At 41.4% G+C, this 12,824-nt stretch overlaps 1 protein-coding gene across 1 annotated transcript in view; it reads left to right on the top strand.

Moving 5' to 3' along the window:
- The first annotated feature begins 3,595 nt into the window (after nucleotides 1-3,595).
- CUL5 (cullin 5) overlaps nucleotides 3,596-12,824 on the top strand; it is a 32,593-nt gene continuing 23,364 nt past the window's right edge. The window contains exons 1-2 of the mRNA XM_082499362.1: nucleotides 3,596-3,909; nucleotides 10,412-10,521. Coding sequence (XP_082355488.1) covers nucleotides 3,886-3,909; nucleotides 10,412-10,521 — 134 coding nt within the window. The 5' untranslated portion in view covers nucleotides 3,596-3,885. The remainder of the gene's footprint in view (nucleotides 3,910-10,411; nucleotides 10,522-12,824) is intronic.

The raw sequence follows: 12,824 nt of genomic DNA, 5'->3' as shown, positions 1-12,824 counted from the left end.
TTCCCCGCAGCAGTTCTCTGCAACTCTGTGCCTGGGCACAGAACAATGGCCACATTTTGCCTACCGCGCGCCACGTGCTTCTCTGTGTCCCGGGAGGAATTTGGCCTCAGCAAAAACCCTCCTGCAAGTTCTGCCTGCAAACAGTTGCTCTGCACCACCCCACATCATCCTCAGTGCAAATGTGCAGTTTTCCAGCAACAAAAATGCAAGGCAATAGCACTGTTGTCTAAAAATACATCAGAGAAGAATAAACATTGGGGAGAGAGAAGTTATTTAAGCTAAAGGACAATGTTGGGGTAAGAACGAACAGGTCATCCTGAGATGCACAGGATAGGCAGTTCTGGTGATGCTAAGACACCAAAATCTTAAACAACTTTAAGTGAAAGCAACAGCAATCTTTACCCCCCCACACAGGCAATTTCTCCAGAATGCTATTGTTATTAACTGAAAGGGTGAGGTGAAGTCCAAATAGTAAACACCAGAAATAAAAGTGTTTGCTTTCTTGTTGAAATAGAAACAATCACAGAAGAAGTTTCATATGAAAAGTCTGGTCACTGATGGTGCTTCTTTTTTCAGCTACAGGTAGGTGTCCATGTGTCCTTGCCCGTTTAGAGGGATTGCCTTCAGCAGGGTTTGTGCATAGGGCCATTGTGACTGGCCACGGCAGTGATAAATTAGGCTTTCCCACTGAAAGAAGAAACATAAGTTTTAGTATCCCTACTGGGTATATCTAGTTTGATTGGAGTCTAAAACAGACTAATCATCCATCAAATGCTTTTTTTCCGTCATGGACTAAGTGAAAATTAGAAGAAACTATGTACATCTTACTATGTACGGTGTGTTTCAGGGCATTAGAAGAGAACATAGCAGCGCATATTCCTCTCTGACACAACTCATTCAAAGCCTGGTTTGTGCCTGGAATCAATTCACTCTGAGACATCTAGGCTATTATGCATGGTATTAATTCCACTGATCATCCAAATCTTAATGAGCTGTTGCTTGCAAATCACTTTGAACCCATGGACAGCTCTGGGACTAAGTGTCATTCACTCCGTCTTTTACAATCCATGCAAAGGATATAAAACCGTAGGCCAATGTAGTACCATATACTAATCAATAATTAATATCTTCATTACCATCAGAATTTAATAATAATCCATTTGCAACAGAATTAAAGCAAATAAAACAAGATTATGTAACACTGGGTACTTTCAAAACACCCTGAAGTGGTACTAAAATACCGCAAAACCTTGAGGCTCATGGATGTCTTTACCTCCCAGAAAATTAAAGCACAGATCTTCAGAAGAAAAAAGTTCCACGCATTATGTAAGCCATGCAAAACAAGATGCACATTATTTTTTAATATCAGTAAAAAGTACCACTGCTCGCTGCTTCTCAGTTGTTCAAGTCCTTTTTATTCCTCGGTCAGCACTACCCATAACTAGTGGACAAGAGCATAATCGGGCAGGATGCAAGAACTCTCACACTCAGTACTTCCATTGCTGACCATGCCAGGCCAACCCCACAGCTGTTACGGCAATGGCTGCTGAGTACCTAAGGATACTGCGAACAGGCAACACCATGGAAGGTACACAGATACTGCTGCGTCCTGTGTGCTCTTACGTTTTTGTGGCAATGTTTGGTAGGTTTGCGCGCAAAGTATAAATATAGAGAAATCCATCATTTCAAACATAGCATTTTAAAATGCAGACCAACCTCATTTAGCCTAAACGCTGACTAAGCACGATTTGCAGTTATAACATTCTAGTGATTTGCATTGTGGTTTTGTACTCTAAGCTTTGCATCAAAGAGAACTGAGATGAAGTTCTCTATAGTTGGTTTCCTGGCCGAATGATGCCTAAGTTATTTCTCAAAAGCAGTTTAAAAACATCACTGAATTGTGGCAATAATAGCAAGCATATATTCAAAAATAATACATGCAATAGAAATTGAAAAGAACAAAAAATCTCAAATAATTGGAACTAATCACATTTTAAAAGGGTTTGGGGAAAAGAAGATAAATCAGTTCATGGAGTAGTGGCTCCCGGAAATGACTGCCTCCATATCCCAGTCTATAGAATATTTGTCTGGATCTCAGCTTCTCTGGCACTTAATGCACTATGCAGACTGGGGAGCGGAGCGTCTGATGCACAAATACACAGTGCACACATTTTACTGACCCTGCTGGAGGCCTCCTGCCTTCAGCACTGTTGGAGAACATACATGCCATAGACAGGACATAATACAATTTGATGTATACTGCATAATTATATACTATACACACAACTGTGTAACTCCATGAATTATATGTGCAATGAATACTGTATAAGTAAATATTTATAGAATACAATACACAATATATAATAACAGCAAAGAAAAAAAATAAAGACTAATTGAAGCATTCAGAAGCTGGAAACTTTGTCAAAGTAGGAAATTATTCAGTACCTGGTTTTTACTTCTCGGTTAAGAAGAGGCCTTCATTAAACTTAATTCATTAAGTTAATAAAGCCGCAGACCATATTTAGCCAGCATTATCAAAACTTCTGTAGTGTGCAGATTTGCTGAGTTTTTTATTACAGCTTTTCTAATACTTCAGTGTCCCAATGCTCTGGAATACGAGTTTATCGTGGAACCACGTCCCTGACCCCACGCCCCGGGAGGGACGAAGGGAGCCCAGCTGTCCCTGCGGCTCCCCAACGGCCGCATCGACGCTGCCGTTCCCTCACCCGTAGGAAAAGCTCATAGAAATTTTCTCCAAGACACATTTTAGATGACGGCTAAACGGTTATAACAGAAAAGCAATATTCTGTTTTCTATAAGTAAAACCTGAAAGTTCCCAAATCCCTCCTAAAAGGTACCTAAACCCGAGCATTTCTCCCTAAATAGAGAATTGTGAAAAGGGGCAAGAAGAGTGATGGCTTAGCTGGAGATTTGGGCGCAGGGAAATGACTTGGCTTTGCAAAATACGGGTTTCTGCCGGTAACCGTGCGGGGGTGTCTGCCATAAGCGCTCCCGCCAGAGGCGGGTGCGGCCTCACCCGTGACGGGGACGGTGAGCCGGGGTGGAGGCCCGCGCTCGACAGCCTCCCTCAAGTAAGAAATAGATTTATTTATCCTCTTGTAAATCACGTTATTCAGCCACGTTGCATTTGGCCCTCTGTTTATGCGGCTCACCCGCATGGGGGTTTGCTCGGGAGGAGGCACGGGGGGCGTGAGGGAGGGGGTCTGGGCGGGGGGTGCCGCTGAGGCGGGGATGGCGGCGACGCCGCGACGGACAGCACAGCAGCCGTGCACAGCCGCCGCCCGCTGGCTTCCGCGACCTCCTCGGCGGCCGCCCCCTGCCTGCGAGGCGTCCAGCCTGGCCCCGTCCCCGCGAGGCCGTGAGAGCAAAGGCGGCCGGGCCGCCGTGGCGGCGAGCGGGAGCGCGGGGCGGGACGGGACGGTGCGGCGCGGCGCGGCGCGGGTTCCCCGGAGCGGTGCGGTGGCGGGCCGCCAGGGGGCGCTGCAGGCGGCGGCGGCAGCTCGAGGGGCCGCGCTTGGCGGCGGGGCCGGCTCCTCAGCGCCGCATCATGTGGGCCGGCCCCTTCCATGGAGCCGGGGCTGCTGCCGAGCGCCTCCTGGGCGGACGCCGCCATGAGGCTCTGAGGGGCGGCTGCGTGCGGAGGACTCAGCCGGTCGCGCTGCGGAGCGCCCCGAGCCTGGCGCTGCGGCCTCGCCCCCGAGCAGGGGAGCCCAGCGCTGCGGCCGCTGCTACTGCCGCCGCCGCGGGTCCGGCCGGGCGGGCGGGCGGCCCGGGGCCATGTAAAGCGGCAGCGGCCGGGGGGGAACCGAGCCGAGCTCGGGGAGAGGAGCCGCCGCCGGCCGGGGAGGCCCCGCGGGGGGGATCATGGCGACGTCTAATCTCTTAAAGGTGAGAGCGGGGCCTGGCCGGGCCCAGCGTGAGGAGGGAGGCGGCGGGGGCCGGGCGGCCGGAGCTGCCCCGCCGCCGGCCGGGCCTGCGGGTAGCTGTGGCGGCCGGGCCGGGCTGGGCTGGGCGGCCGGCGGGGACAGGCCGCGGGCGCCGCTCCCCGAAGTTGCCGTTCCTTGGGGGTAGGGTGGGGGAGTCCCGGCGGCCCTCCCTCAGGTGAACGGCTTTGGCCCCGCGCTCGGTGCGGGGTCGCTGGGCTCGGCTCGGCCCGGCCCGGCCCGGCCGGTGGCCTCTGGGCTGCCAGCACCCCCCGCACCCCCCTCGGCTCTCCCCTCCCGAACACGCCTTGTTGGGAAACAGCCTGGCGTCGTGCTGTTAGACAGGGCACGGTGTCGTCCCTTTGTTTATTTAGGAAGACCTGGGTGTACGGAAAATGAGTTTTAAGTTAAACAAAGAGTTGGAAAATGTCTTTGCGGTGGGCAGGTGTCGTTATCTGGGTTGCCACCGTATTCCAGTTTTTGTGTTAACTACAGTTTTTCTGCAAAGAAAATACTCCTGGAGGCCTTTCACTTGCGCTAAGCAGCTTTGCTTTTGTAGTGAGATGTTTTCAAGCACTTTCCCGGCGTTCGCTGACAGATGTCAGTCACCCAAAGCTGCTGCAGGTTTGCACAGAAGTTTTCAGTATGACAGTCCAGTGTCTCAGGACTCAGGACTGCCTGTCCGGATATTTGCGGCATGTGTGTGGAGAAGACTGTATGTGGCCTTTGAGGCCATGCCAGCACAGGGAAGACGGCCCTGCTTCAAACAACTGTTAACTAATGCCTCCAGTAAGTGTTTCTAAAACATCAGTGTAATCAGGATGAGAGACCTTGGGAAGGCTATCTGCTTGACTTTAACAGTTAGCAATTATATATAAGTATGCATGTGTTTAGCACTATGTGTTATAGTTAAATATGGTTCTGAAGAAGTGCTGCTTACATTTTAGCAATCTGACCTATTTTGGATGTATAGATTTGGCCTGAAACTGGTGGCTGTATTACTTTGAGACACTTGGTGTGAAGAAACGAGAAATAACTGATGGCCTTGTTTCTTCCCGGTACTCAAAAAAAGGTTTTAGTTTTAAAAAGATATTTTTTAAAAAAAAAAGTCTTTCTTGAAATTGAAATCTAATTGAAATGAATTTTAATTCATTTCTCTATATTTTTTTAATGCCTAAGTGGGTAGTTAAGCAGATAAGACTTAAATAAAAATTTAAAATTGAAGAATCCAAGAACACTGGTGAAAAAAATAACATCCCATGAGAAGAAATGTGCTTTTTGTGGAAGTGTGTGGTTTTTGAGCAGGGCTCAGACAGTTATCTACTTGGTAATGTTTTAGTCCATCTCTTTGCTGTATGTTTAAGGATCTCTGGAAAGACCGATGCATGCTTGGATGAGACGTGTGGTTGCATTGCCTGATAGAAGAAACATAGGCCTATGAGATTTGTCAGCATTCCACTTCAGTTGTTTTGAAAGAATAATAGGTGTACAGTAGGTGAAAGTAGAGTCGAAGGCCTTGATTCTGAGATGACTCTTGCTGAACTGAAGCCTTTGTGTTGACTAGTCATGTATTTGCAACTGGCCTTTGAATCATTAATATTTCATATTGACAGCAAAATATATATGCACGGTGTGTTTTAGGAAAAATGCTACAGAGATACCTATTCTAAAAAAGGCCTTTCTGGTGACTTGGAGTGATTTTAAGCACTATAACTTACTAATTGGTGAGTTTTCTAAGGACAATAAAGTATGGGTCCTGCATTACAAAAGGAAAGATTATACAGTGATTTGGCTCTGTTTCTAATAACACAATAAACCAATGAAAGAATTGGAACTAGATAAGGTCTTTTGTTCCCCAATTCTGCTCATCACAGTGCTCTCAAAATAGCAAACTGTCGATTCCAGGTTAGCATGGATTGGCAGTGGCTCATGCCATTTGTGCTTCTGCTGTAATGTTTAGGGGGTAAAAAAGCAGTGTCTCGGCACAGTAAAAATCCCTGGGTAAGAAAGGAGAAGTCTTAAAAGTCGGTAAGGTTTTTCCATACCTTTTCCAAATAAACCTGCATAATCAAATCTAAGTTGGGTTTAGACAGGTCTTGTTTTTGCTAGGACAAACAGGAGCTAAGAGTTTTCTTTGGTTTTCCCCCATCCTCATTCGGCTTTCTACATAGTTGAGAAAATGAAGTGAAATATTCTTTTCTTATTCTAGTAATGGATGCTAGCTGAATCCAAATCTGACTGGCTGTCTTAATTTTAAAGGGAATCGTTTTAACTCCACTAGTGCATAATTTTCCTATTTGTGAATTATTTTTTTTAGTGAGAAGCATATTCTCAGAGAGCCTTCTTTAAATGCAAAGTTAGAATGACCAATCATATGTTGAATCCTGGTGAGATACAACAAATTTTAATGCAATGAAGATATTGAAGTACTTGATAGAACTAGCCATTAGGTGGTAAGCTAGTGCGTACTCTACCTGTAGCAGAATTGCTCTCCCATGTTGAGGCCATGGCTTTCCTGTAGGTGACTGAGCCAGTACTAGGCAAGTCCCCCGGAGTTTTTTCTTTCAATGTACGTTTGACTCTGGCGCTTTTAAAGTGGGGTATTTTGTTTCAGGGCGTGTGTCGGGCTTGTAACCTGTTCCCTTTGCAGTGATGAGAGAGTCTAAACCAATTCACTCAAGTGAAATGAGAACTGTTATTTACCTTTGCATTGGTTTCAACTATTTTTTTTTTAATCTCACACCTCTGTCAGTGACAACTAGAAACATATCAGAAGTTTTTGAATTCTTCAACTTAAAGTACATATTTCCAGATCTGTATTTTAAGTTTGTCTGTTTCTTCCTGGCTATTTCCAATTAAGATAGCCTTAAGAAGCTAGAGAATGTTACATGCTAGTTATTTACATAGCAAAGCTTTTCCTGTGGCTACTTTTCTGCTTTGTGTAGTAACATTGCTACAATCATTACACTGATTTTTGGAGATGCTGGTAGCAGAGGTTAATCAGACAGTGAATTTTCATGCTTATTTCAGTCTAGGACCTCTTATTTCGTACTTCATCCCTCTGTGAACTAGCCTTAAGATATATAGTGTCTGTAAATGATGAAGTAGTAAAAGGTGAAGATGTTACTCATATGTGGATAATATGCAGAGGATGTTGCCTTTTTACAGTACTTTTTAGAGCATCTGATGGACATCAGGAGGGCTGAATTTGTATGTGGCCTGAAATATATAGAGTACACAGTAAAGACAGTTGAATGTCCAAATAAACATTTCAAGGTTCAGAGGGACAGTAGGGTGGAGGTCTTGTTACATTGCCTTGTCTTGTTATATTCTAATTTAATTTAGGATCCCTATACCATATTCTGTGCCTGCTTCTGCTGTGCTTCTCTTAAACTTGCTTACAGTTAAGGAGAGGAATTTTGTGTTATGTGATAATACCCAAATCAGGAAAACTGGTTAGTGGAACAAACCTACTTGCATCATTGTACTAAGTCTACATAATATCCCCCAACAGATTTTTTTACCTGCTCCCCTAAAATATTGTGTTTAGATGCTTATGCATAGAAGTGAAGAACAGCAAAAAGTAAATTTGAAGACTGAAGTTGTAGTATATATTTCAATATAGTGTGTGGAGTAGTATATATTTCAAGTAAAGTTTAGTGTTAAAATGGAACTGTAAATCTCTGTGAACAAATGTAGTGAAGTGACTTTTGAAACATATAATATTTCATAAGTTGAGTTATTTTTCAAAGCATTAGATTTTAAACTCCTAAAATGGTTACTTAGCCAAGGTGTGCATATCAGTTGATTGTAATCCATGTTTCCAGAGAAGATAAGTGTAGTAATTTTATTTCATCAAAGGTGTGACTTGCCTTCCTGCTTACCCTCCCTCGGGAATTGTAGTTTGAGGCAAAAAGCTAAGAAAGAAAATCTACCCAGGAGATACTGCTCAGAAATTGCATAGGTTTGTGGGTGGCTCAGCAAAGTGGAAAATGGGTTCCTTGTGTTGTCTGGGTCACTGGTGGATGTGTGACTTTGGTAATAACTAAGAATTGCCACTGTTTGACCTCCTTTTCTACTACAAAATTTGGTTTTCTTGTGCACTGATAGGGGTAGAATTAATGAATGTGGACACACAGTAGGTGCTATTATGCTCCCTTTCTTCTTGTAATTTCAGTACAAAAGCGTAAGGTCGTGGAAACCTGAATCTACCTAGAACATGTTGAATTGTTTATTTAACTTAAAGAATAGTTTAATTGAGTGGGATTTTTAATCCATTAATTTTATTTCCTCTTCTGCTTAATTTAGGAATAAAGGAGGAAGTGTTTAAAAAAAAGAAAAAAGTTTTACTCCTGTGTATAGGAAACAAAGTTCTAAACTTCCCTAATGGCATTTTCTGCCAAGCTTTATTTGGGAGTTCTTTTTAAGCAGGTATGTGTTTGTTACAAGTGCACATGCAGTTTTTACAACTGAAATGGAGTTTTACGTGTGCTTCTTAGCATGAACTAGGTAATCACAATCTAAGTAGTATGAACCTGGTGTTTGCAGTTCCCTGCCCCCTCTCCCCATGTTTTACAGTGAAACTAGTCTTATTCACAAAGGTAAAGCATTCAGTTTTTATCTTCAGCTGTTTTCAGCTAAAAGCTGAACTGCACTTCTCCAAAATTGCAGAACAGGCTTTTTGCCTCTTCCAGAAAACTTATGGGATCTACCCTGAAGTTTCACTCCAAAGGAAAACTTTTGAGGAGGTTGGTTTTACTTATTGTATGATACCTTTTCTGGAATTTCTAACTGTTCAGTAGCTGGTCTTTAAAGTTCATTATCCTGTGAAGATGGACTGGGAATGGAAATATCTGCAAGTAGAAAGTAATGATTTTGACAGGACTAGGATTAGAGCAACTCATAAAAATTTAGGGAATAATTGTAAAGCTAGCTCCAGGTGGGGGAAGCACATAGATGATTTTTCAAAGGTGATGCATTCAAATTTACTTTTTTTTTTTTACAGTGGAAGAGAACACGCAAAACCGCCTCTCTGAATTAGAAAACAATTTCTTGTTCTATTTTTTTTTATGTTGAAAGAATTATAAACTTTATCAAACAGGGTTTGATAAAGACACCCATGTAAGGTACCTTCTGCGACACCCATGTAAGGTACCTACCACAATGGGTTGATAATGCTGTGAGGCCTCCAGGTGCTGTTGCTGTAACAATAGTTACTGTGATGCCTGTTGCATCTTTATAACTTGAAGATGAGACATCATTGCACTTAAGAGCAGCAGGAGGTACAGTTTCCAAACTGTGCTTATTCTGAATATTAAGTAACAGATTTAATTGTAAATTTCCATGTAGAAATTAATCAGGAGGAGATGGTTGAGAGAAAGTTACGTGCTGCTTGTGCTTGTTTATCTGAAGAGATGTCAGTGGCAGAACAGTGCACTTGTCAGAATTTCAAGTAGTTACTGTGTTGTTTGCCATATTTGAAGTGAATTATGTCAAATGTAGTATTACTCGCCAAGACAATGACCTGTTCAGAAGTAAGCTGTGCATTGGAACATAACACTGCAGATAATTCAACCAGTAGTCTTTCTGCCACAGAGCTCTGAATCAACTTTTTTTTTTTTAAAATGTGGAGCTGTATGCAAATAGGATCACAACAAATGCATGTGTTGGTTTTATCTTACAGTTGGGGTGTTTGTTTTTTTTAAATAGTGGAAGTTAGCCTGTATACTACAGTGAGATTTTTTCAGAATAATCAGAATGGTATGGGAGTACTTAATTTCTTTAGCTTTTCCCTTAATTTATATCTGAAGTTTGAAAAAAATCACCTTGGATTAGATTCTTTAGCACAGTGTAAATCATTTTTATCTGCACCAACTGTAGCCTTGGCCGTCAAACCAACTATGGCCAGTTAACCCACAGGAAGGGAATCTGTGATACAACAGCTCCTACGTTACTCTGCTTCCTTCCTCCCTCTTTGCTGCTGATGCCAAATGCACAGTGGAGAAAAAAGGTACATGACAGCATCCACAGGTACTATTCCTGATTCCTGGCTGCCATTTTGGTAATGGTAATTTATTCAAGACAGGTTTGTAACTCTGCCTCATGAATTTCGCTGCATGTATCTTGGCTGGGGCTGTGAAGCTGACCGAGCGTTGTTCATGTTGTCTGTGTATAACTCCATTAACAGGTGAAGAACGGTTGCTAGAACTTGTTGCGTCATAGCTAATGCAATGAGTAAGGGAAGAAGTTGTCAATCTGCTTCTCTAAGAAACAAATAATAGCTCTGTCACTTTTGAAAATAATACTGCGAAAAGTGTTGTTCAGCTACGGTGTCATAGCTCAAATGCTAGCTTATGAGAGACACCTGCGAGACGAAGATATTTTTACATTAACCATAGAAAGTGCAATCTTTAAAGACAACTTTTAATAAGAAACTTACATTAACAATATTTTTTGGTTTCTTTTAGAATAAAGGCTCACTTCAGTTTGAAGACAAATGGGATTTCATGCGCCCTATCGTTCTGAAACTTCTGCGTCAGGAGTCTGTCACAAAACAGCAATGGTTTGATCTGTTTTCGTAAGTAATGTTTTAGTAACTTATATCCTTCTGCATAATGGAAATACAGTTATAGTATTACTTCTGATACAAAAGTCACATATGACACAGACTACTCACACACAGAACAAATGTACTAGTTTAGGTTTTATTAAGTGATGTGTGTCTACATCACTGTAAATATGCAAAAGTGGACTTTTCCTGAGATTCAGATCTTTGCAAATAGGGTGGAGGAAGCAGAGCTTTTGACTTCAGCTGATCATAGCAAACAAGTTTTGTACCTGCCCACAAACCTGTTGTTAGAATTACTGCTTTGACAGTAAGGTCATTTAAAGGCAGTTTGATGGATGTTGCATTATTCTGATTTGAATGGCTTTCTTCTAACATAACTTAAGAACGCTACTGAAGTAACAGGGTAATGCAGCTTAACTGGTATAATTTGAATAGTTTTATACTCTAAGAATAATATATATGTAATATTTTTCAGACAGTGTTTGCGTTATGGTACTTTCTAAAAACCCTGCCATTTTCCTCCTTCCAAAAAGCCAGAAGCTGCTTCCTGTTAGGTGATGATTTTTTTCTTAAAATACATTGTGTGACCTTTTCCAACATAATATGGAAGTGAGTTACAAGATTATATATATATATAAAAGGTATATCTGATATAATCTTTGTCTCAACATATCCTTCAAATACAGCAGTATCTTCAATCTGCAGTCTCTTCTGCTTTTTAAAATCTGTCACAAAAGTGTTTTTTATTTAAATGCAGTCTTGTTGCAGTCCCTATCTTTATTGCTCTTGCTCATTAGGACAGCGCAGTGATTCTTCTTACACCCATGTTACTGCACCTGTCACACTTTTCTGCCAGCCAAAAGGGAAGCTAGTTTATCATGTAATAAGTTTTAATATCTTACAATGCCTTGGCTATAGTAGTTGCCAGATACACGGTATAATTAAGGTACAAATTCAGTTCTCAGTCATTGCTTTCATTTTTAATAACCAGTTCAATAATTCTGCATTGCTATTGAAATTTTCCACTTAATATTTTTCTTGTAGCTGAATTATTGAGTAGAACTTAAGTAACTTTATGGCTAAATTAAGGATATTGAGGGAAAGGATCCCACTCTCCTACATTTTATTTTTGGACAGTGCTCTTTGTTAAGGTTTTTAATAAAAATACAAAATCTGTAGGTGTCTTCTACCTGCCCTTTGAGTATAATTATCCAGTATTGCTTTTTTCACTGCTGTCAGGAAACAGTGGCATACTAAATACAGTAACACCTTTTCTGCATGTGAAAATTGCATAAATCTCACAAGTTAGGTAGACCTCTATAAATCCTGGGCCAGCAAAGGAACTTTTTACCTTGTAAGTTTTGTCTTTTCAGTTAAACTAAAAAGATGCTTTTGTATTGAAATAACTGTATTGATTTAATAGGATCAAAGATATTAGATTATATAATCTAATTATATAATCTAATATGAAAATATTAGATTGTATAGTTGCTTTTCTGCAAAGATGTGGCCTTGTTATTGAAAGGAGGAAGAACCACCAGAGGAAGGTGATGGATCAAAAAAAAAAGGCTTGCGAGGCCCCATTATATATGATGCATGGTTAGGAGTGTAACTTGCTTTATTTAGTCTTTAGTATGGAAAGAAAGTAGGAATTAAGATACACTTGCAGGGCTGTCAGCTAGGAGAAACAAGCATTTATTTGAATGTTGATTAAAACTCATAAATAGAATTTTGCTTTACGATGCTGTTTGGTACCTTTTCTGCAGTTTAAAATGCCACCACTGTCACGAATGATTAAGTGATCTTATTCAACTAATTGAAATATCTTTTAAATTACCTGATGCCCCGAGCTCAAATTTCTCACAAGGAAGGTCTGTTTCCTTTATAGCACAAGGATGTTGTAGTGCTTGGATTATGAAACTGTGAGTGAAGGCTGCATGTTAATTGCAGAATAATATGAGCTGAGTAGTAATGCTTCTACTGGCAAGCAATTTCTGTCTTTGTCAAAGAAAAGGTCTAAAAATTGTCCTTAATGCAATAAGGATTATTTAATAGATACTGAAAACAGAATTGGCTTCTACATTTCCTTCTTGACCATACCCTTTTCCTAGATAGGTTGCTGTTACTTGCTTCCAAGACTTTCTTATAGCTTCAAGTCTCTTTTCCAAAGATGTTTTCTTGCACGTGTCACTGGGATGTAACCGTGTGTTGTTTGACAATGATATTATTCATATGAGTATTAGTTTCTTAGACATACTTAAATTATGACTCATACATTACAGCATTAAACTTTGAGTAGCTGTTACTAAAAG

This window comes from Vanellus vanellus, assembly GCF_965231255.1.
Source record: "Vanellus vanellus genome assembly, chromosome: 1".
Taxonomy (NCBI): domain Eukaryota; kingdom Metazoa; phylum Chordata; class Aves; order Charadriiformes; family Charadriidae; genus Vanellus; species Vanellus vanellus.
This window is presented reverse-complemented; position numbering and strand designations above follow the sequence as displayed.